A 24729-nucleotide genomic window follows, 5' to 3' on the forward strand; every position below is an offset into this window, starting at 1 on the left:
ATTTAACATTAAGATTAATGCAGCTTTTAGAGAACAAGCCTATTAGTACGTCTGATACCTTAAAGTGACTCGTTCATGGTTTGTATAATGCACTTTTTGTAATTAAGAAATAAAGTGTGGCAAATCATAAGGAGTGTTAAAACAAAAATATCAAATGCTGGAACCCTCCAGCAAATGCTGATATTTGCCCAAATATCGTCTTTGAAGACCACAACTTACATTAGCGTTTAAAACGCGAATGAAAATTAATTACGGCTGTAGTGTTGCGTGATTGGTTGATTGACATTATCACGTGATGTTATCAATGTAGTGGCCGTGTGTTCTAGCCGTCTGTTTTATATTTTGTTCTTGACTTTACCGGCGTGAGTTCGAACCCCACTAAAACCAAAATACTTTTTTTATGTTATAACTGTATTTTTTCTGCAATTTCGATATAATAGAGTAAAAATAATGATAAAATAAGTGTTTTCAGATGCATTACCGGGAAACTGGTCCAAAAACATGAGCGAGTCACTTTAAATGGTCTTGTTTTATCCTAAATAATTATGTTTGACGCAGTATCTGCTAAAACTATGAAACTAAATTCTAACAATACTTACAATACAGGTTTGAAGGTCTCATTGTGTAATAAATTCATAACGTGTTCATTTTATTTTTAGATATGATGTAATATGTTTTGTAAAGATGTCGATAAGCGTGTACCTTTACCATTTTTGTTGTATGTTATGCAGAAATAAATATGTATCTCTGTCTTTTTTGATTTGTTAAACATAAGATCCGGGAATGACCATTGTTTTGTCAACTGAGTATAATTTTAATAGATAGAACATAATATTATCAGGATTATTACGAGCTTTCTGCAGAAGGGGAACTTGGCCAAATGATAGTGTCATGACTGTTAAGCTCCAAATGACTAAGCGTGGAACTTATCGGAGGCGGAGAAGCGATTTCATTGGCTTAAAATGTAGATTATGAACTAAATGTACTTGTTAATGTTTTTTTCAAACATTTGTTCTGGTGATATATTATGATCGGACTAATTATAAAGTTTGATGTTCATAACAAGACATAGAAAAATGTGTGCAAGTTTCATTAAGACAGGTTAAAACGTAAAGCTCTAACTTGATGATGTTTTTCAAACATTTGGACTCGAGTCCTTCGTTTTACGCTGGCAGGACATATAAGCGACTATGACCTAGATAGACTCATTCTGACCAAGTTCCATGAAGATTAAAGAGTGTATGTAGATTCGTTACACTATTTTGTTTTATCCTTTGATCTTGACCCAGTCGACATTGACATAGATTTTATTGAACAGTGTGACCAAGATGTGAAAGAAGCTTTGACTCCATTGCATACATATTGACCAAATTAGCTGCTTTTGTCTCGAAAAGACCAATATTCCAAGCTTATGGTTCCGCCACATCATATCGTTCTGGTCAGTTTTCTATGACGTCCGTGGTCGCTGGTATAGCGCCAAAAGAGCGTTGTGTGAACGCTTTGAACGCTTGTAATATTCGATAATCGTCCGTGATCGGCGGAAAACGCGGGTCCGAAAATAAAGTTTTGAACATGCACAAAAGTTCTCATGGATACCAGCGTTCTTAAACGTTTAATTTTAAACGCTGGAGAAAGTTCGTTGAACGTAGTTCTAACGGTCGGCGAACGTTGCACGCGTTTGGCTATTGTTTGTCAGTCGTTACCCTGGCGTTACTTGGTTATTATTATTTTACACAACCTTTGCTTTACAGTGAACGAATCGATGGCGACCTGTCAACGCCATCTGAACGGACCCCTAGCGCAAACAGCGCATGGATCCGCTAGTGCACACGGTTTTGCATTGATTTAGTATTTTGGTGTTTGCATGGGTCCACAATATATATGAAAACAAGCCACTGAATTTTGCTAGTGCGCTAAAGAAGACATCAAATGTTTCTACTAGTTGGGAAAAATAATGATATTACAATCACAAATATGCTATAACATTTTTGATGATTATATAGCAACCACAAGTGTCTATCTGGTGTTGATCTATAATACCTCACTTTATTTACAATACGTTTTAAAAAAGCTATCATGATTCATTGGGCCGATTGTTTAGAAGTGTGTTTAAGTTAACAACGTGATTTGCGACATCGTTGTTAACTTATAAACTAGTCTAAAATAAAAGACGTGTTATACGGGATTCGCCATATCAAAAATCGTGAAAAAATCCGTCAACGTACAATTATTTGGACTAACTTATAAACGTGAACTATTTGACGGTGTATTAAAAAAATCAAATGTAACAAGTACAGCTGAAGAAGATGTCACAATTTTCGAAAGGAAAACTGCAGCTCACATATGTATCCGTTATTTTACCAGAGTGGTTAAGATTGGAAAGTTTACAACGGTGACGTTAACAACGTTGTTAACTGTGACAAAGTTCTGAAAAATTGCCCCATCTCACATGGGATCTAATATACTACTAAAATGCTAATTGACACCTAAGGCTTTTACTATAGAGCCCTCCAATTTTGGGAAAATCAAACACTGGCGAAACCAAAAGAATATGTTACAGATTAACAATACTTTTGCCAGAAATCATTGATAATTAGCATACATACGACTTGGGTGTCCTAGAATACAACTGGACGGTTGGATACATTCAGACTTTGTCCTCATAGCAACCACTTGTTCATTCACAACTTTCATAACATCTTCTATATACAAAGTTTCATGAACGTAGCTTCAGTGCTTGTTTAGTTATACCCGAAGTCCAGTTAAGTGCAACTTCAAATACTTTCGTTGCCATAGGAACCATTTTTTATCCGGCAAAAGCAATAGAATGGCATCCTTAATTATGTATATTATATTTAAACGTTACTAAATTAAATATGTTTGAATCTTTTAAACATGATGTCCTCACTGCCCTCCAAACAGGGATTTGATTCACCTGTGAGCTGAATGTTTTGATGGCGATAGGGGTCAAAGGGGTTACAGCACCATGCCACAGAAGAAAAATTGGCTTTTCGGAAGCCCTTTTGAATTTGAAGCAAATTCGAGATTCAAATTAACAAACAGATAAATAAGCAACCAAAGGCAAACAGTTTTTTCTCACATCAGTTAAAACAAAACAAATATTAAAAAAGTAGTACTTGGAGCCATTAGATCCGTGTAAACCCGCGCACCAGCGGACAAATCACATCTCTGCCCGAACGCATACAATGCTTCGTATAGAATGTACCTATCTCGCATACTAACTGCTATTTAAGATATGACAGGATCCACTTTTTTCTGGAAGGACGAAAAGCCATTTATATGCTATAAGTTGCCATAGCAACCACATTTTTATCGGACGAATTGTATTTTTAATGTAAATGTGATTTTAACAACTTCCCTACAATTGCTACATCTTTATCGCCGTCTACCCACACACCAAGTTTAATGAACGTAGCTTTATTACATTCCGCGATAAGACAAGATCCAATTTCAAGTGTATATTTCGCCTATTTTCGTTGCCATTACAATAATATTTTTGTCTGAAATATAAAATTTAAAAATGACGAGCATAATCTCCTTATCGCCATCTTACTTTTCATGTTTCCTAAAAGTGGCTTTCATACCTTTGCGATATAACAAGATTCGGTTTATCTCCGGACAGGAGGATGGAGGGTATACCTTATCTAGAGGTGTGACAGACTGTCACAAGGTACGCTCCGTCGAAATTATATGTTGAAGTTTGTGCAATTTAAGCAATTGAAGGGCCATATCTCTTTATGTCTGGTTATCGGATCTCGATCGAGATATTCCGCCCTTTACACATATTTACCATGTTTGGCAACGAACTGACAAACGCTCGAGTTACCTCGCGGACAGCGAAGTTCATTTACTTCAAACTTTTCAATGGCCATAACTATAAGTGTGTTGGGGAAAATGGCTGGTTATAGGATCTGGACGATATATTCTTCCCATACACATATTGTTCAAGTTTGGTTATGAACGGACAAAAGTTCGAGTTACAACGCGGAGAACATAACGTTTGTGCAATTTAAACTTTTAAGGGGACATAACTCAAAGACACTAAGGAGACATGGCTGGTTATCAAACCTGGCCGAGATATCTTGCGCAAACGCATATTGTCCAATTTTGGTGATGATCGGACAAATACTTAAAGATTTATAATGCGGTAAACCTGAATATGGTGCAATTTAGCTATTCAAGGGCCATAACTCTGAAGTGACTTTGGGGACATGGTTGATTATTAAACATTGCCCATTATATCTGCCCATACACATATTGTCCAAGTTTGGTGGTGATTGGACAAAAGTTTCTAGATTAAAAACGCGGACATAATATGGTGTAATTTAATCTATTCAAGGTCCATAACTCTGAAGTGACTGTTGTGACATCAGTGGCTATCAAACTTGGATGCAATATTCCGCCCGTACACATATTTCCAAGTTTGATGATTATCAAACAAAAGCTAGTCGATGCTCCCAACCGCCTGCAGCAACAAGTGAATCCGTACTATTAATCTTATGATCCAGTATAATAAACAATTATTATTCATATAATGAAAACAAACTTTTGTTCTAAGATTGTGAAAAGAAATACACCAAAAAAACACAACAAATACTTTGATATTATTTATTCATATAATATTTATGGTATAAAAAGAAATATTTACAGTGTGCAAGCAATCAAAATTGCAGCATATTTTATGTGCTTGTTCCCTTCAACAAAAATGAAATCTTAATATGTTATAAGATTCAAATCGTTTTTCTTTATCATTCCAACTACAAGACAAGGAATCAACATACATTTGCCAAACAGTTCATGTACATGATATAAGGAACTGTGCTACCATTACCTTGACTTGCTTTCTTAACATTTGAATCTTTGTATGCTAATATTTAAAACTTCTTAAAGCAACAAGTGGTAGTTTGTGTAAAATGAAATGGAATGTAAGATTTGAAGGACAGAGAAAAAGTTCAGATTCTCATGATGCAATATTTTAAACTTGAGCCCCACAGTACCACAATTAGTCAGTTAATTATATTTTAATTGAGCAAGGGACAGAACTCCACAATCATTTAAACCATAGTGATGGGTGATGCTATTAAAATTGTGCGTAATGTCTCTGGCAACAAGTGTAGCAACATGGGAACCAAGTTTCAATTGTATATATATATTCAATGCTTTGTTAAGTAATAGCCAGGGCAAGGGGTATGCAATACCTCACATTTTTTTCGAAGAGCTAAAAATAGGGAAGGTTATTTTTTATATTTAAATTTTGCTTAGAATGGCCAATTCCAAATATGTACAAGAAGGGTTTTGTTGGTGTGCTTGGACAGGGGTTGGCTGGGGATGAGAATCTATTACATATTTTCTCTGCCCTTATATACTATCATAGCACTGATATTCTAGATAAAAGTGATTATATACATGTAATGAAAATTTGATATATCTACAAAAATAAATTGACTTTGTCAAAATCAATCTTATATATTTACAACTTAAAATATGTTTATATACAAATTGACCTCAGTACAGAAATACAAAATAAAACCATCAGACGAAAACTAATGTTTGTATTGTCAAAGCAATGGAATGCTTACATGACGTTTAGACAGCTTCACAAAAAATATGCTGGAGCTGTTTCCAACATTTCCATCATGTTCGAATTGCGTGCCTAAAAATATTGCAAACATTTTCACACAACTGAAGCTGATTAAAAGTAAAGCATCATATTTCATGAACATATGAAAGAGATGGTAATGTCCCTTTCAATTCTAGTAATAACACTATAATACATTTCAAGCTCTATTGTGCAAAGACAAAAGAGAGCCATATGTTTTTTTGAAAATATATTAGGAGAATGTCAAGAAACTGTGCATGCAAGAATATACCCAATCTTAGATAACCACAAAAATGGCCTTTTTTAAAGTTAATTCTGAAAATTGTCATATCTTTTGAGGAAATATGTCTCCATTCTACAGTAACATTTTTTTTAGATTTGTTATATAATCAAAGTAAACATCATATCATCATGAAACAACTTGACATTATTTTACAGAGATTTCAGTATAATGCAGTTTCTTTTTATGCTAGCATAATAATTATAACAATGAAAACTCCCCTTTGTTTTTATCTCCCCTTTAACATTATTATAATTGATGACAAAATGAGATTGCACAGGTATACATTAATGGTTCAAAAAGCTTACATACGGTCACAAAAGCACTTGGGTTAATTAAAACTGTCATCTACATAAAACCCTTTTTAAATTTATAGAATTAACAGATCCATTTAATGAAATATCAATGCTAGGGTCCTCCTTTAATTTAAGTCTTAAATTACGGCCTCTAGTATAATCCAGAAAAACAATGAATGGAGCATATATATATATACTACATGTATGATACATGTATGTTTACAACCAGTAACAGCATTTTGTAACTTATCTTTTAAATTGTCTTACTAATTGACCAAATTCCAAAACGCCTTTAATTATTTTCATATAACAACAAAAACCAATTTTGAAAACATTGATTTAAATCATGTTAGATCTAACAATTAAACCAATTTAGAAGGTTTGAAAGAAACAAAACAACATGGGACATAAATTTCAACACATCCTTTTGCTAAATTATTTCCAGCTAAGTCCTTTGCAAGTGTTCCATATAGATTTAGTGTATGATATTTAACTACACCACCATTCTGGTAGACAGCTAAAAAGAGAACTTAAAAAAAGGTCATTCGAAGGTATAGATCATTCTGCTTAAAGAAGTTTGTCACTAAATTCTTAACCAAAAAAACCCAAATCATTACAGATGGAAATCAGAATATTTTGTCACTATGATGAACAACATATACTTCTGTCAATTACACATTGTAATAGAATAACACATTAAAAGGTTTTTTGTACAGAGAAAAAGTCCACACTGTAGACTACACGAAAGACTCCGCCTTGCTTTTATCAGTTGCTGCCACAGAGAGTGGCGCGGTGACAACCGATTCAGTGCCCCTGCTGGGTGTCTTCAGCTCCTTCTCTATACGGTCATCATCTCTGAATAACTTCTCCTGAAATGGGGAAATAAAATGAAAGGGGTGGCGGAGAAAGGGGGAGAGGGGAGGGATGAAAATCTGGCAATTAATTTATAGTCGCCTTACAGTTGAACAAGCAAAAATAACTCAACAACTTTTATAGCCAGTTATAGGCCTTGCTTCACATGTTCAATTATCAACATTTGTTTGTTTTATTTCACAGTTGAACAAGGGAAATAACTCAACAACTACTAAAGCCAGTTATGAGCCGTGCTACATGAAGCTCAACTATCCGGGGCAACATGTATACCAAGTTTCTTGAGAATATCTTGAATGATTTTTGAGTTATAGCCAAACTTCATGTTTTTATACGAAGGCGATGCTGTACTGTATATGAAACCAAAGATAAAAGCTTAATTAATTTAAACTGATCAAATTCATCATTATCTGTGTAAAATGTTATGTAATTCTTTAACCAAGTATTTCAATAATGCCTATTCAGTACATCATTTCATTTGCAAGATAAAAAGCTGGTCTTTTCAATTAGATCTTCTCATGTTTCACTGTGAGTCAGACATATTTATTTTTAGTTTCATATGTGAATAAACTGTTTGTTACATAGGATTAAGTATTGACAAGAAGTTCAAATGAGAGGTCTTTTCCTCCTGACTGTTTGAAAATATGAAGAAAAAACACCACTTCAGTTTGCATTAGAAATTCTATAGAATATTGATAAGTATGGATTTACAAATCCTAGAGCTATTCCTTTTAAACATAAAACCCACGGGGGGGAGGCACTTTTGAATTATACCACCCACCCTACAGAAGCAAATTTACTCTTTTGGGGTCCAAATTAGTAAAAAAAAAGACACCCACCCATATATATATAATACATAATAATTGACCAAAAATACATCACTATATGGTTAAAATAATGATTGCAACAATCATGCTTCTTTCTCATCTGTGTTTCCCTGTTTTAAACAGCGCATAATGGTTTCCCAGATCAAATCATATCTGTTTATGAGTACAGCTAAATATACCGACGCTATTTTCAAACTTACTGGGATTTACTTGGTAGACAACCGTACTAAATTTCAAATTGAAAAAATGCACAAAAACTGCGAAAGATGCATGTGTTGTAGGCAATGTGTTACATCAGTCAATAAGATTCAATGCATTGTACACAACAATACCAAATTTATTTAAATTTTTGACCATTTTCTTTTTCTCTTGCAATTGTATCACGAGGTGTCTAGCACCTTTAAACAGCTTACCACTTTCTGCTTCACTCACCTTCAAGATCATGGCCATAATGAAGAAGCAAATGCCCGCAAACGCGCTGAAAAACCCAGACAGGACGTTGAATCCAAAAGACCATGAAAGATAGTTCATCCATGGCCGGGGAAAGTAGTTCTCCTGGCGTGACATCTCAGCAAACACAAGCGACACAATTAACACCAGGAATGCTGCAAGGGATAAAAGTGGGTTATAATCATTACTGGCAATGAAACAAAAAATGAAAAAAAAATTGGACTAATTTTTAAGCCATTTCCTGTTACTGAAATTGAACCGGCAATGTCAAAATCACTTCTGACAAGCAAATTATCGACTTTTAAAAGCTCTGATCATTAGAAACAATGATCAATAGCAGTTATTCAATCCGTAATTATAGATGATCAATACTTACAAGAATTTACCGAAGCTGCTTCCTTTACACATAAAATATGATTATATTGACCAAATTGAATTTTTTCACCTGATTGTACAAACAGTTTTATAACTATTTCTAGCTTCATTGCCTATTGTTGATAGTGGTATCCTAAATCATGCAATCATTCAGTATGAGTTTGTTGATACAAATTGTTCATATAAAATTGATCGATTCCTACCTGCAGCGAACAGAACAACTGAGTTAATCATGTGTATGAGAACGTATCGTCCATGGTAGATGCGTTTCCTCCACTTCCCGACAATGTAACTCACACACAGAATCAGGGACGCCAGGTTACAGATCAAGGTGAAACATACTAACGCTTGGCAAGCACGAAACCAGGCTGAAATGAGAGCATGGGTTGAACTATTCTTATCATAATCCTCTATATGATCAGTGAAGTCACAAACTATGATACCATAGAAACAAATTGCATGACTGAATAATACTTTTTTTAATAAATGTATATTTGTATACTTTTTCTAACAAGATGGATGCTGAATTGTACAAAGAGATTAATTCACAATATTCAATTATTTAAAGTAGATGTCCAATAAATTGAGAATTATCAATAAGTAATTCAAGATACTATTACCCCATAGTTTTGTTTTTGAAATTGAATACCAACTAAGGTATAAACATTTTTTTTATGGTGTGAAAGTAAATTAACAATTACAAACATCATAATTCAATGCACCAGTCAATTGTAACCACGGCCCCTCCAGGTCCAGGGAATAGCAGGGACTTTAACTTTTGGTCCAGCCAAGCCCGGGTAAAAACCGTCCTGCAGGGACGAACTTATGGTCCCGCACCCCTGAGGGACCATAAGTAAGGCATATATACCCTGCTATATTTGGCGCGAATACAAAACCACCGCATTCATCCGGCACTGCGGGGTAACCGGGAGGGTAAAACACGGCCCATTTAGCTGGCTATTCCCGGTATACCCCTGGACCTTGGGGGGCCGTGGTTATAATTGACTGGTGCATAACTCCGATAGTCTAGTTTTGAATTCTACATGGCAATCAATAGAAAGCTTTTAAAGTAAAACGCCAAAGGACCGGTTCATTTCAGATTTACATCCGCAAAATAATTGGTGAAGCACGTTCAAACAATGATCTAGTTTTAACTGAGACCAGACAAGTTTACCAAATTGAGCTTAAATTCCATTTATTCACCGAATTAGGAGAATTCTATAAATGAATTTGACTGATTATGCACCAGTCAATTGTAACCACTGCCCCCCCAGGTCCGGGGGTATAACGGGGATAGCCAAGGAAAAGGGCCGTCTTTTTACCTTTCAGGTGGCCCCACAGTACTGGTAGAATGCGGTAGTTTTGTTTTCGCACACAATATACCGGGAAATGAGCCTTACCTAGGGTCCCTGGGGTGCAGGGCATTTGGCGGGGATTTTACCATCAGTTCGTCCCCGCAGGGCAAAGATTTTACCCGGGGTTGGCTGGAACGAAAGTCAAAGTCCCTGCTATTCCCCGGACCTGGGGGCTGTTGTTACAATTGACGGGTGCATGATATTTATTCTTTTTTTCTTTATCATCTATGTAATCGTTACTCACTGATTTTAAAAAAAAAATAGCCTTTTCTATGATTTTAATTGAATAGCCAGTATGCGCAAATATGCACCTATCAGTAACTCTGATTATCGTTTTACATAATTTTCCCATTTCCTGGTTTTGTAATTAAATCAAAACTCAGTGTGAAATATGAATTGTATCTACTTATGTATTAACAGTAACTCACGTGGCATGATGAAATTGTCAACATCGCTGAAGAAACTGGAGTGAATCCACCAACAACCAACATAGCTCTGTAGAGATGGATCCCTTGGTTTAATGTAACCGGAAAGACAAATATGCCAGAGACCAACATTGGCCAGAGAACTGTGAACTCGGCGCCATGACTGGTACCAATAGGGGCTACAGAACCCCAGGAACATAAAGAAGAAAGCGGCGATTGATGAAATCAGCCCGCACCAGTAAAGGCGCATTCCAGGGCTGATTTTGTATTTCGGAGGTCCGTTCGCCATTTTGAATTGTTGTTATTCTCACGAAAACGTGAGCGAGTCTATTGCACACCTGAAATTAGGGTGGACAGGTAATCTCGTCGAAATGGATGTCAATTTCACCTGTAAAATGCCAATTATTTGTCAGTTTCGCCTTGGAATTGTTTGTTTTAGTCAAATCTGCTCCCCAACATTGAAGAAGAAAAGTAGTTTATGACTTTATAGCTATATGTATATATATATAAAGATTTGTACGCGCAGAAAATATTGATGTAAGCGGTATTTTAATTCCAATAAAATGACTCACAAATACATTTGTTATTAATCATTTTCGTTGAATAATTATTTAATTCAGATATATTTTCTTTAAATCAGAGATATAAATAATTAAAATTATACATTTCAACATTACCTTTTAAATATACCTTATTAAGCGTGAATTGACAAATTAATTAATTAGGTCATGTCAGGTAAATGACCGCTTATGTCGTTGAGATGGAATAATACGAAACGGCGTATTTAACACAAATACATAAATAGTGCTTTCTGGTGCTTCTAAATCAATCTCAGTTTAATATTGATAAGGATTGAGTGCGATTTTAAAAAGGCCATACATTGAGACTCAATTTTGAAGTTACTTATTTTTTTTGTTATTACCTAATTCGTACTCTTTCACACCCATAGGTGCGAAAATGGACTGACCCAGGTGATATTGTCAACTTCCTGTAATAATCAAAATGGGGAAGGATGTTTTGACTGTGTGTGGTTTTGTGCTGTCTGCTGCGTCATGTCTGTTCACAATCATTTCATTTGCCACATCTCACTGGCTAGAGAGCTTTAAAGACGCCCGGACAGGGTTCGACAACCTAGGGCTATGGGAAGCTTGCTTTAACATGTACAGTTATGACAGGGACTCTCTTGGGAAAACCTACGATGGATGTGAATGGATCTTCAGTTATGAATACAGACCCATCTTCGATTGGCTTAACCCTGGTTAGTATATCATAGATCATTAAATGACGAAAGCGTAACGTAACAATCCATACGCAAGTGGTTATGCACCAGTCATAACCAGGGCCCCAACAGGTCCAGGGGTAAAGCGGGGATAGCTGGGGAAATGGGCTGTCTTTTTATCTTCCAGGTGGCCCCGCAGTGCCGGGTGAATGCGGTGGTTTTGTCTTCCCGTCAAATATAGCGGGAAATGGGCGTTACCTAGAGTCCCTTGGGTGCGGGGGCATTTAGAGGGGGTTTCACAAGCAGTTCATCCCTGCAGGGCGGGGACTTTGCCCGGGCTTGGCTAGACTGAAAGTCAAAGTCCCCGCTATTCCCCTAATCTGGGGGGGGGCCATGGTTACAATTGACTGGTGCATTAATGTATCTACATGTACATGTAGATCTGAATCAAAGAGTGACAAAGGGGTGAACAGGGCATGTGTGGGATAACCACACAGCCTGTCCCTGTGGTGCCTAAGGTACATTTACTGATTTGAACTTTGCTATTACCCATGCTATATATGGTGTCAGGACATTACGCACAATGCACTTAAGGGACAAGAAGTAATTCATATAAGTAGTTCATATTAACAGCCCCTTCAGTCTTTGATGATTTTTTATTGGAACAAATTGAATATCAAAATGTAAAAAAAGTTTCCTAAACGCGCATTATTGTGGCTAGGACAAGAAGTACATGTAGCTGCCCATATTTTTGGGTTTAAAGTTTGCATTAATATTTTTATAGTCCATCTTATTTTCAAGCATGGTCCGTAGTGTCCCCAAAATGTGGTATGTGATAAAGTAAAAATAAACTGTAAATAAAATTTGAATTCATAGTCTGTTATGTTCTTCTGTGTCATCCGCTATGTCCCAAAATACTGTCCGTTGTGTCTGGTCTGTTATGTCCAATTGGTCCGTAATTCCTATATTTATACTCTTTCTAATGCTAATAATAATTAATGTAACTCAATGAAACATTTCTGTTTAAGGTTTTTGATCTGGCTTATGGTTTAGAGTCAATACTCTAGTGGGAATACATATAGTTAGAATTGAATATATGGGTTCTATTATAATCTACTGTGAAACAGGAAGCATTGCCAAATATCTGTCAAAAGTCCTATTAATGCATGTCATGTACATTTTTGGACTAATGCTAAAATTACATGTTGTTTTTTTCTCTCCCATACAGCTTGGTTTGTGGCGGTGCAGGTGATGATGACTTTGAGTATGGTCTTGACACTAGTCACATCCATCCTCTGTCTGCTCGGCATTCTCAACTTCTGTCCCCCACAACGCAGACCCATGGTACAGCTGATCAACTCAATACTTATGTTTGCATCAGGTAGTTGGCAGAAGTTTTATATTTACACTAGAAGTTGTTGCTGCATAAGGACCGTTGGGCCTCATTTAAGCCTCAGAATGGAGATTACTTTCCTAATATTTTTAAAAATCTTAATCATGAAATGCCATTTTTTTTAAAACTTAAAAACAACACATTTAGCTCTAAGTTTAAACAAAATGTTGAATTGAATTGAATTGATTTTAAACTAAATAAGTTGTCCTGGATTTTAATGAAATCTATTTGATAACAAGTTGAGCTTGATTTGTATAATATGTGATATAATCTGTTGTATATTTCACATGCTTATTAACCTTTATTTTTATTTGAGTAATATACCATGCATATTTTTCAAAGAACAAAAGACCAGGTACAATCACAGCCTACATGTCATAGACTGCAGGTTGAGCATCTGATACATGGTGCTCTTGCTTCCTGTATGTTCACCAGTATAACATAATCCCTAACATAATTGCAGGCATCATGCTGGGCCTATCTGTGACTGTATTTGGAATCAGCTCTGATGGTGACCGCGATTGGCTCCCGCGCCCAGATCAGAACTACCTTTCGTGGTCATTTGGAGTTGCAGTTGTAGCCGGATTCTTTGCCATATTTGCTGGCATGTGTCTTGTTATTGACAGCATGCGACTAGGCCAGATAAGAAGGAGACAGAATGCTCCACCACCATATGCTGGTTACAAAATGCGGACTGGATATCCGGATTATTAAATTATAACTAGCTTCAAACTCCACAGTCCACATGTTTATACATGTAAATAGTATAAATATTGCATTTCCCATCATACAAATTAAAGTATGAAATTATATTATTTTATTGCCAGTTTTGAACTGATTTACAAAATTTTACATACAAGTTAAGGACAATGGACAAATTGGTTAATATTATTTAAGTGTTAAAAAATTACTAGTGCTTGCTTTCTAAATCTGTATTCTGAACTTTCTTGTCTTACAAGCGTCAAAAATCTATGATCCAAGATTATTTGTGTTTTCTATTAATTTATAACTTGCAGTTTCTCAGCACATGTATGATAGGAATAATTCAAAATAAATCAGCATTCTATTTCAAATAAAATCCTGTTGAATCCTCTGCGATACACATTTGTTATTTGCAATATTATAAGAATGAAAATACTTTCCTTTACTGTATATATTTTTGTACATATCATCTTTTTATGTTATTTTATATTTGTTAATGACTTGTTGTGAATTATTGTCTGAATTTTAGAAACTGTCTTTCAAAGAGAGGTCTAAATATTTATAATATTTTAATGTATTTATAAAATGAACTTCCAAATTACTGACGCATAACTTTCAAGTTAATCAGTCTGAGAAATGAAGATTTGTGTTGCTCGGCATGCTATGCAGGGGGAGACAATAATTTTAACACTGATGTCCGCCTGTCATACTTCAGTGTCTGCTGCGCATGTGCGTCAGTCCTGTCGGTCTCACTCTTGTTAACAATGTTTATATCCTAAACCCCTTGAACAATTTTCATTAAACTTTATATTCACCTCATCCATATTCCTTTCCATATATCCCTATGTCAAGTTCTGTGGAGCAGAATAAGACAACCATGGAGGGAGACATCTGCAATTCTATTTATAAGATTTTTTTTAAATGATCTACTACATTGAGCCTGAAACTTATTGGCTTAAAAACGATAACCTCCTGGTTGAAATGAATTTCAATCACTGAAGAATACATGGATGTCTGCAGTTTGACTCAGTTTATATTTGAGAGCTAGAATCTGAAATTTCATAGCATAATAAATATAAGCAAAGATTATATTTAGATAATTAACTTTGTTAAGACAGAATTTTTGAATTTTCGATATTTTCTGAATACTGTCGTCTGTTAGACCATTAAAACAGATTTCTTAGTTTTATACATGTACATTCACATGACTGCAGATTTTAATAACTTTCACTATTTAACCACATCATTTCAATACAATTTTTATCTGATATGTTCCAAGTCTCTTTGCAACACGTAAAAATATGTTTTTTTTACAACATTCTGGAAATGAAATACGATTTTGCAATAAAAATCCACAAATATCCTTTATATATATTGCCTGTAATTTGCTTTTGTTATACCGGTAGTTTCTGATCATTTTAACAGTTATTACTGTCAGAGCAAGATCCTTAATTATGTTTTTGCTATGTAAAATACATTGAACAACCCTTTTTCACATTCTATTATTTTCATCTATATATATACATTCCATACATCAATGATTTTTATACTTGTGAATGATGTAAAACAAAATAAATGCATAGCATTCCTGATATTTTCATTTATTTCAACTGAACTTGTAATAACATGGCTTTCCCCAGGCCATGTTAGTGCCCCAGCTTTCAGGGGCAGTTGAATTTTGAAATCTGGGTAACCTGGGCGCTTCAAAACAGGGAAGGAAATCACTAGGCCTATATTTATAAAACAAGCCATTTTGTAAACTAAAAGTCAATTTCTTAATTCAATTTCCTCACTGGGCATATGATATACCATTCCTTCAATTTGGTATAGATCTGTATATTGAATTGTCCATGTCACTACTTCACATCACTTAATTGCATTAACAATATTTTGACGTGGTTTATTTCCAATACCTGACCTTTCTGTAGATTGAAGCCTTAAAAGTTTCCTGGCCAATAGCCCACATTACTTGCATAGACAATATTTTGACCATATTAAAGAGCTTTAATTCCTGACCTTCCTGGAGATTAATGCTTTAAAAGTCCTGGCCAGCAACTCACTTTACTAGTATCAACAATCTTTTCACCATCTCACCAAGGGTTTTTTCCATTTCTGGATGTGATATGAATATTGAATCTAAGTGTCCTGGCCAACGGTTCACATTATTTGCATCAATAATATTTTGACCACCTTAAGGCAGGTCATTTAATCATTAAATCATTCACATGGGAAATTTTAATATCACATGTCATCTTCCAATTCCTGAAGTATCTGCAGGTTGATGTCGTCCAGAGCGCTGGCTGACAGTTTATTTGTGCTAACAGATGTTGTCGTAGCATCTTCTTTGTCATTCATCTCTTGTTCCATCATTGGTTGATCGCTAAGTTCAGTCACCTTCAATTAGTTAAATGTAGATCATATGATATTTTAGACTTTGAACACAGACGAGCACAGATTAACAAACATCAGGGTGTTTTTTTTTTTAAAAATATGAAAACCTTTATATCTTAATGAAACCATCAGGTGCAAAAGGATTTGAAAAGCGCAGGGTGTTAGGTCAGTAAAGGCTCTTTTTATGGGGATTGAATGAGCCTTAATTGATCACTTGCAAGGGTCAGAGTTAAATTCATAATATAGTGTATGTGTTGAAACTACTTTCAATACTAATAGTTTGTTATGAATAACTTATATGTTATCTTGGATAGAGAAAACTTCAACTTTAATCACAATAAAGCTGAAATATTTAGTAACAGTCAAAATACAGAAACAATGTTTGTATACCTTGACCAGTTGGTCATCCTTGACCACATCGGTACGCAGTTCTGGGACTGTTGTGTCAATCTCTACATGAACCTTCCCGTTGCCCAGGATAACGAGTAACAAGTGCGAGAAGGCGTTCTCTATCGCCCGCATGTGACACAACTTGCGGCATTTTCCTGTTGCTTGGATTCTCACCAACGGATCTGAAAGGATAAAACTATTTTTGTTGATGGAAAAATATTGATCCTAAAATAGAGGGCAGTTTTATTTTAGAAAAAAAAACACTCTAAAAAAAAATTCTGGGAATTAGACTGTTTTTACCTGGTTTAAAATAAATTATACCCTTCACCATTCTGTTTTCCGTCAAATAGATTTTAATAGTATATTGATCCTTTTTCCACAGATGGGGCAAAACTCACTACCGATTTTAATTTGAAAGAAATGAGCATAAAACACAGAATTTTTACATTATGAGACTATAGAAGACGACAGTAAATCTTTTAGCATTCACCAATCAATTAATGTTTTTGCACTTTCTGCTATCAAATACACGCTTACAATCTTGTTATCAGTAATTAATACTTTCCATAAATGCATTATTTAGTAAGTAGTTAAAGGTTTATTTAATAGTCAAAATGAATGTTTGTTATACATGTGTATGTATTGATTTTGAGTGTCACTTAAAGTTTTGCTGCAGACATCAACAAAATTACTAGTGTTATGAAAATATATCAAAGTATTTTGTTAAAACAAGTGGACCATGATGCAAACAACGCTCAACTTTTTTTCAGTGGAATAAAGGGGATAACTCAACAATAATTAAAAACAGTTTAATGGACCTTGGTATAAAGGTACCCATTGTCTCTGGCAACATGTGTACTAAGTTTGATTTGAATATCCTGATTGATTTTTAAGTAGTAAGATCCAAGGTTCAACTTTTTGCACGCTGATGCTGCTTTCGACAACGATGCCAAGGTTATAACAACACATTTACTCTTTTCGTTAAAAAATAGTTGAGCTAAAAAAAGACAACTTTTAAAAATCAAAACTAAAACTGGCATACCTGTAGATTTCACAATTTTGAAGTTTATGCCAAGGTTTTCGCATGCTGACAACACCTTCAAAGCCAAGGCTTTGACAATACATGAACCTTTTAAAAGATGATCTATAAAAAGAAAAGTTTTTAAAACTATAAAACTGAAAGTAATGTACCTGTAGATTTTACAAGGGCTTCTTGCCATACCCCTACTCCCTCCGTTACCAGATCCAACACCCGCAGTTCCACCAGGCTCACGTATTTGATGTACAATGTACGACTCGTATCTGTGACACTTTCCTTGTCTTCAAACATCTATAAAAGAGAGATATAAATACAATGTGGAAGACAGATCCTGGATGGAATGAAGCACAAACTAAAGTCAAACCCCATTGGCTTACGCTTGCTTGGCTTGATTTCCCCATTAGCTCGAACTGGATGCAAACGACAGATTTCTTTCAACTGAATCTAACGAATCTTGACTGGCCCAAATTTTCTGTGGCTCGAGATATATTCGCCGGTCCATGTTCCCGCCAACAGGGTGTGACTTAAATCAAAAGTATGTGATCTTGTTCCATAATTATCAGTGTCTGAATTTCAGACTCGAGACAGTCAAGAGTGAAAATTTACTATTCTTGGAAAATTGCTACTACAATAGCATTCATGTTATTAATTGCTGAATATGTTCTGATGTATAAGATTTACCAAAACTTCAAGGTTAAAAGAAAATTTATAAAAACTATTTTCATAAAAAAATTGCATTTCTGAAATTAAAACTCAGATTTATGACGTGATGTAACTGAATATGGGCCCAGTTGTCTAAGTTTGACTGAAAATGTTCATAGACAGTTATTAAAAATGCAACACAGTCGCATTTGAAAAAAGCCTGGACTAGTAAATTTTTTATGGAATTTGTTTGTGCTGATATATTCAGTTTGTGGGTAACACTCTTGTTATAATATGAGCATACATCATATAAAGCAGTCAGACTTGTTTAAGAAAATCTTAATTTCGATTACTGATAGAATTATGACAGCCACCTACAGTCTTAAGAGTGGTCGACCAGCTGTTGAAGCCTAGGTAATGATTGATCAACTCATAACACTTGGTGAAGTACAGCGAACATTTCTCCTGTAGCTCCTTCTTACGCTTTGCAAACGCAATCTGAAAATGATAATGATTCTCTCATTATAATGCACCAGTCAATTATACAGCAGGGACTTTGACTTTCGGTCCAGCCAATTCCCTGTAAAATTTCAGCCCTGCGGGGACAAACTGCTGGTAAAATCCCCGAAATATGCTACCCCTCCCCCCACAACACCTCAGGTACATCCTAGATAAGGCCCATTCCCCGCTAATTATGGCGCAAAAAAACAACATTAAATTCATTTAGCACTGCAGGGCCACCTGGAAGGTAAAAAAACTTTACATAAAATAATATGCAAGATACTAGCTTTTTTTATGAACACAGAGCATCAGATAAATGTTTTTTTACATCTTTGTACATCTTTGTAGCTTTTAAAATTGAACTTTGTGATTTAAAATAGGTCATATGAAACCAATAACGAACACAAATGAAAACAAAAATGAATTGAATAAAAAATGATTTTTTTTTTAAATAAAAATGCAAAGTTGCGTCAGAGGTGTTCACAGGATTTGAACCTGCAGGTAATCCAACAAGGTATTGATAACGAAGTAACCTCACGACTAAGCTCGCACAGGTATTGCAACATTATGGTAGTGGTTTTATACTAACCAGCTAGGCAGTACAATGCAGATATATATATATATAAATAGATTAATCAATATCCAATGATCAATTTCAAATACTACAGCCTATATTAAGATTTTCGGTTACACACTACTAAATATAATTTCCTATGTAATTAATTTCAGATTTATTTTTAATCTTTTAAGTATTATTCTTACAAATCATTTTCTTAAGCATAATAAAAAAAATGTTAAAAATACAAAATGAGCTTAATGAATATTATTTATTAATCTCAATTATTTAACACATTAATGGAGCCAGGAATTCATAACTGGGGTGGGGGGGAGGGGAGAGGCCATCAAAGCCCCTCAATTCCTTTATTTCACTTAGATAGTATAAAATCGTTCATGCATTTCAATCCTTTATTCAGAAATACTTTTATACATCTTATAAAGTGGACATACTTAAGAATTTTTTGTTATGTATATATAAATCAGCGTACATCAATTTCAGGTTACTGGAAGGCATGAACCCTTATGCACCCCCCCCCTCCTCACCTTACATCAAATCATGTGACAGTTTTCAGAATCTATAAAGGGGCTGTACTCTGTATGATGAAATAGCAAGAAAAAAAGAAAATGTCGAAAACTGACATAAACTTGGTATCGATGTGTACAATGCTTTGATACTTACTAAGTATGGTACCACATAGTTTACAATTAATTTATTTTTTGCAGTTTTTTCGTATTTTTCCATTAAAAAAGATTACCTAGTCTACCTAGTAGAATTCATTCCTTATGCGTGATTGGCTAGTCGATGTTACCAAGTTAGGTATTTAATTTAAATATTCCAACCGTTTAGGGTAAGCCTTCGTAGCACAGTGGATACAACACTGTACAGCAATTTTGGCGACACCGGTTCGAACCCGTTCTCTGACTCGATTTTTTTTTACATTTAGGTATTTATTTTACAATTATGATATCAAAGAGTAAAACATTTTATTAAATAATTGTCCTGAGATTCGTTACTGAATTATTATTTTTGGTGCCAATCTGGTGTACAGTCCCTTTAAGTAGTTATATCTGGAGTTTTATGAAACTGTTTCTTTTTTTGCATGCTGAATATGCTGGATCTACTTTTTATTGTTACCACTTTTACCACATTGTGTGTACTCCTACGCAGGATTGCGCAATTCTATTAAATACATCGTGGTTACTTTATAACACGTAAAAAATTCTTTTTTTCTTTGCTGTTTAACGTTAGGTAAAATTGTGTAACTTTTGTCAATATATGGTGTTGGGGATGGTGAAAAACCAGAAACCAGTGTTATTTTGCTAGCAAAGTGGTAAATTCAGTGTAGAATACATATACATGTATATAGGGAATTTATTTAGTGGTCAATAACCATTTAATGAATTGCAAGCACAAGAAAGACAACCCATCTAGGATTTAGTAAAAATTGGTTATCTCCCTTGAATGTATGTCGTATCAAGATACCATATTGATATACCGGTATACATTGCTACCTGGCTACTTACCTAATAACATGAAATTTTACAGTTACATCAAGAGCTGTCATTAAACAGTGTGCTTGACTATATGCTATTTTTTTGTGCAATATATATTATATAACTAAATAACCAGAAATATTGATGAAATATGTGCATTTCAAAAACAAGGGCCATAACTTGTATCAAAGATTATATGGAGCTGATTAATGTAATTTTCTTGTGGCCTTGAAAACTATCTAAAGGTGACGTTTTACGTTCATTGCATTAACACTCGAGACATGATTAAGCTGCCAAATGCTTAACACAACTTTATAAGTTGATCAGGAGCCATAATCTGTATTTAGGATCATACAGATTTGTCTTAATTGTCTGATGGCCCTGAACACTTAAATGAAGTATTAAGTCAATTGAATTGAAGTATGGTCAAAAGTCCCAAATTAACTAAAAAAAATTAACAAAAATTTCCTATGTCAAAAACAGGGGCCATAATTGTATTAAAGGAAAATTAGAGTTTTCTTACTTTACTTTATGAACAATTGTGTGACAAATCTAGTTGCTTGCGGGAAGTAGAAAACCCTCTACATTCTTTGTAAAGTTATGCTCAAAAACTACATCAGCTACACAAAATGTTAAACATCTGCACATAGTGAATGTACCTTGCATTCTTCCCCGGCCCGCATAACAACACTGTTGAGTGCTCCCTTGGCTTTAGTGGCCTCCATAGCCGAGTAGAATGTGACAAACGCATAGTACCCAGAACACTGCTGCTCTGTAAAAATATAAGAGGGTCATCTTAAACAAGTATTTAAAGCTGTCTCCATGTCCAAGTGGTTAAGGTGTCTGCCTACGGAGCAGGGGTCTTGGGTTCGATCCCTGGCCACGTCATACTGAAAGACGTTAAAAATTGGTACAAGCAGCTCCCTTGCCTGGCGATTGGCATTTAAAAAAGCACGTAAAAGAACCAAGGGGCTCTTCGAAAAAAAGCTAGGGTATCGCACCCGGACTTCCATGTATCCCACCACTGTTTCTTCCGCGTGCTGTCCCTTCAGCAAAAACAAAGGACCCGTTGGAAATAAGTGCTTGCACTTTCACAGGTTATCGTTGACCACAAGGTCTAAAGAAATACATACATGTACATACATATCTCAATCATACAGACCTTTTAAAGTCTAGATACATCACCATTATCATGCATAATACTATTTTTTACCAGGTTTCTGTGATCTGTGTGAAACTTTTAAGATGTTTTATTGAATATGTGCTTACATGGGGTACCAATATTTTGAAGTTAAGACCAGAGTTCAGACAGCTTAAAAATAACACTTTGTAAATGTATTGGAAAGCACATGCGTATTTATAGTCCAAATGCTAAGTGTTTAACTAAGCTCACAGTAATAATAACTAATTAAACGTTTTGGGTGTGAGAGGTCTCAGGGCATAAATGTCTGCCTCTCACCAAGGGTTGTGGGTTCGAGACCCATCAGGGGTACTTTCTTTTGGCCTTTCTGACAGGACACAAGTCCTGATTTCTACTTACGCAACAGACTTGACAGTGATTCAAAATAGTTTTCAATCTTACTTTATAATTGAGTTTAAATAAATATGTATAAACTAAAATATTTTGTAAATCTGACCAATTTGAAAGAAACCGTACCAGTATTTTCTACCTCTGTACCAGGCTTAGGTTTCCACTGTGTTGGGAAGACCTGGACCCTAAACAGTAGACCATACGGCTCAAATGTTTCTCTCAGTTGATACTGTAACAAGGACTATATTACAGTTTCAATCAACTCTGAAGATAAAAGGACATCATTTATTTTAATATATCTAAACTTTTTTTCTAAAATGTATAAGAACCATTGGGTATAAGAATGACTTTGCCTCAACCATAATCATTGTTAAAAGCTGATTAGATATTTATGTCTTAAAAAAATGAAGAGATAAACATGCACTTTAAGTTAATAATTGACTCATCTTATTTGCGTTTCAAGTTCAATACAATAGCAAAAAAATATATGGTTATCCTATAGCCCAGGGCTCATGATTACAGTCTCAAGTCCGAGTTTAGCCTCAGACTCAGAGCAGCACTTACATTAAATCACAAAAAATCTGCTTTGTTCAGTTAGTTTTACAATAATAAATCTAAATTATTTTACAATTTCAAATAGTCATAAAATTCAGGAAAATATCATTATTAAAACATAATTTCTAGGAGGAAAGTTTTAAAGAAATAAAGATAATCAATTTTGCTTCTTCGGTCTGAACTAAGTTCATTAAATTTTTAGCCAAAATAATCATAAAATATAACAAAACTTCCCTTTTTTGTCTAGCTTGTTCCCATTTTTTTTTATTTATACATTACAATTCTTCTTACCACAACGTCTTCATCAGCTAGTTTCCCAGGTATGTTAGTGATGAATAGATTCTTCCTGCTGCCATCTGGCCTTGTAAAGTCAATGATTTCCACATCTCCAGCCATTAAAGAGGCACCTCACATCACAGCTAAAAAGGAAATAATATAAGGCATCAGATGGCTGCAGAGCTTCACAATTATTTAAGCCAGAGACATGGTCACCCAAAGCAAATTTACCAATTTTTTTAGAGTGGTTGCATTACTTTAGGTAACAAGAATGGTAAGCTCTTTGAATTAGATTATTGGTGCCTGAAACATAAACTGAATGACTATCTTTGGTATGATGAAGGTATTTACACTAGGTCTGGGGATATTCAAACAAGCAAACTTAAAGGACCCAAATGCTATGCCACATTTTATTTCGTAATAAAGACAAAAGTACATTTAACAACCTTTATTGTAAGGGGATTGACACAAACTGTTTTATCAAAAACTAGCAGTCTTAGTTTTATAGTGTGTGTGGGTAAGAACCAGCCGCCGGTTTAGCTAAGTTGATTAGAGCACCATGCTTTTAAGCCTGTGTTCCGAGGGTCGTGTTTTCGAGTCCTGCACCGGGCGCACTTTTCCTCCAAGAATTACTTTGATTTTAGTGTGTGTGGCCTGTGGGTAAGAACCAGTGGCTTGGTTAGTGGTGAAATTAGAACAAGCCAGCAAGCCCAGTGCACTGGTAAAATGGTTTCTGGGCTTGATCAAATTCTGGGTTTAATACAGCAGGGCTTGGTCAAAAAAGTAATGACAAGCAGTTGTTAATTGATTCGGGCTTGTTCATCCAACAGACTAATTTTGATGACAGGGTGTTCCGAGGATCGTCGGTTCGAGCCCCGCACAGGGCGCCGTTTTCCTCGCAATTTTACTTTAGTTTAAATCTAAGTTTAAGATTAAGCTTAAAAGAATTTACGATCAGGTTATTGTCAGGAAACAGTGAAATATTATACTTACAAAAGAAAAAAGAGGGAAATATAAATCAGAAAAAGTCTAAGTTTGCAGACGTACATCACAGAGCGTTTGCGCTACGTAGATTATTGACAAATAGTCAACTCGTCTAAAAGAAAAACGGTATTGACGTACAGAGGGACCTTTTTACTGAGGTCGGGCTGCGTGATATGGTAATCAAAGACTCTGTTCTCTCTGTAAAACGCATATTTTTGGTGACAGAATTCATTAGTTATTGGAGTGTGACCATTTCATTGAAGAAAGGAGGAAACCCTTTCCAAAATACTACTAGAACCATTCAAATTCTTACGAACTGTATATAGTATATACTGTAAAACTAAAGGTAAACTTATCAAATCCACTTTATTTCGTAGAATGATGCGTTGTTAATGATAAATTACACTTTATAAAATAAAAAATATATATGTGCAAGTAGTTGGAAGACGAGTATGATTTAAACTCATAGCACTTAGTGTACCATGCACGGATTTCAATTAAAAATACGGTGTTACTTAGTCCGACTAGGGCACTTGTAGTAGTCACACGATCAAAT

The 24729-nt window shown here is 35.0% G+C and overlaps 3 protein-coding genes across 4 annotated transcripts; 1 reads left to right on the forward strand and 2 right to left on the reverse strand.

Moving 5' to 3' along the window:
* Positions 1-4615: 4615 nt before the first annotated feature.
* On the reverse strand, positions 4616-11269 carry LOC128205651 (uncharacterized). 2 transcript variants are annotated; one of them, XM_052907460.1, is made up of 5 exons: positions 11176-11269; positions 10502-10886; positions 8922-9086; positions 8326-8498; positions 4616-7065 (listed from the first exon to the last, which is right to left on the reverse strand). In XM_052907460.1, the coding sequence occupies exons 2-5, from the start codon at positions 10785-10787 to the stop codon at positions 6934-6936; spliced, it is 756 nt and encodes a 251-aa protein (XP_052763420.1). In that variant the 5' UTR covers positions 10788-10886; positions 11176-11269; the 3' UTR covers positions 4616-6933. The 2 variants fall into 2 exon arrangements, with proteins under 2 accessions (XP_052763420.1, XP_052763421.1); XM_052907461.1 differs by having other exon boundaries at positions 10502-10836; positions 11176-11236.
* Positions 11270-11367: 98 nt separating this feature from the next.
* Positions 11368-15406, forward strand: LOC128205652 (uncharacterized). The gene is made up of 3 exons (XM_052907462.1): positions 11368-11756; positions 12946-13098; positions 13574-15406. The coding sequence occupies exons 1-3, from the start codon at positions 11501-11503 to the stop codon at positions 13822-13824; spliced, it is 660 nt and encodes a 219-aa protein (XP_052763422.1). The 5' UTR covers positions 11368-11500; the 3' UTR covers positions 13825-15406.
* Positions 15299-24253, reverse strand: LOC128205650 (RAD52 motif-containing protein 1-like). The gene is made up of 8 exons (XM_052907459.1): positions 24183-24253; positions 23205-23332; positions 22485-22587; positions 21487-21599; positions 18653-18772; positions 17785-17923; positions 16594-16775; positions 15299-16206 (listed from the first exon to the last, which is right to left on the reverse strand). The coding sequence occupies exons 2-8, from the start codon at positions 23307-23309 to the stop codon at positions 16054-16056; spliced, it is 915 nt and encodes a 304-aa protein (XP_052763419.1). The 5' UTR covers positions 23310-23332; positions 24183-24253; the 3' UTR covers positions 15299-16053.
* Between the last annotated feature and the right edge of the window lie 476 nt (positions 24254-24729).

Source organism: Mya arenaria, chromosome 10 (genome assembly GCF_026914265.1).
Source record: "Mya arenaria isolate MELC-2E11 chromosome 10, ASM2691426v1".
In the NCBI taxonomy this organism is placed as follows: domain Eukaryota; kingdom Metazoa; phylum Mollusca; class Bivalvia; order Myida; family Myidae; genus Mya; species Mya arenaria.

Excerpts from the sequence above, each read along its gene's own strand:
- LOC128205651 (XM_052907460.1), bottom strand. The coding sequence starts at position 10,787 with ATGGCGAACGGACCTCCGAAATACAAAATCAGCCCTGGAATGCGCCTT. Across the intron at positions 9,087-10,501 it reads TGACAATTTCATCATGCCAC|CCTGGTTTCGTGCTTGCCAA; the intron begins GTGAGTTACTGT and ends CTCTCATTTCAG. Across the intron at positions 7,066-8,325 it reads TTATGGCCATGATCTTGAAG|GAGAAGTTATTCAGAGATGA; the intron begins GTGAGTGAAGCA and ends TCCCCATTTCAG.
- LOC128205652 (XM_052907462.1), top strand. The coding sequence starts at position 11,501 with ATGGGGAAGGATGTTTTGACTGTGTGTGGTTTTGTGCTGTCTGCTGCG. Across the intron at positions 11,757-12,945 it reads CTTCGATTGGCTTAACCCTG|CTTGGTTTGTGGCGGTGCAG; the intron begins GTTAGTATATCA and ends TCTCCCATACAG. Across the intron at positions 13,099-13,573 it reads AATACTTATGTTTGCATCAG|GCATCATGCTGGGCCTATCT; the intron begins GTAGTTGGCAGA and ends ACATAATTGCAG.
- LOC128205650 (XM_052907459.1), bottom strand. The coding sequence starts at position 23,309 with ATGGCTGGAGATGTGGAAATCATTGACTTTACAAGGCCAGATGGCAGC. Across the intron at positions 21,600-22,484 it reads TACAGAGGTAGAAAATACTG|AGCAGCAGTGTTCTGGGTAC; the intron begins GTACGGTTTCTT and ends ATATTTTTACAG. Across the intron at positions 18,773-21,486 it reads GGGCCGGGGAAGAATGCAAG|ATTGCGTTTGCAAAGCGTAA; the intron begins GTACATTCACTA and ends TATCATTTTCAG.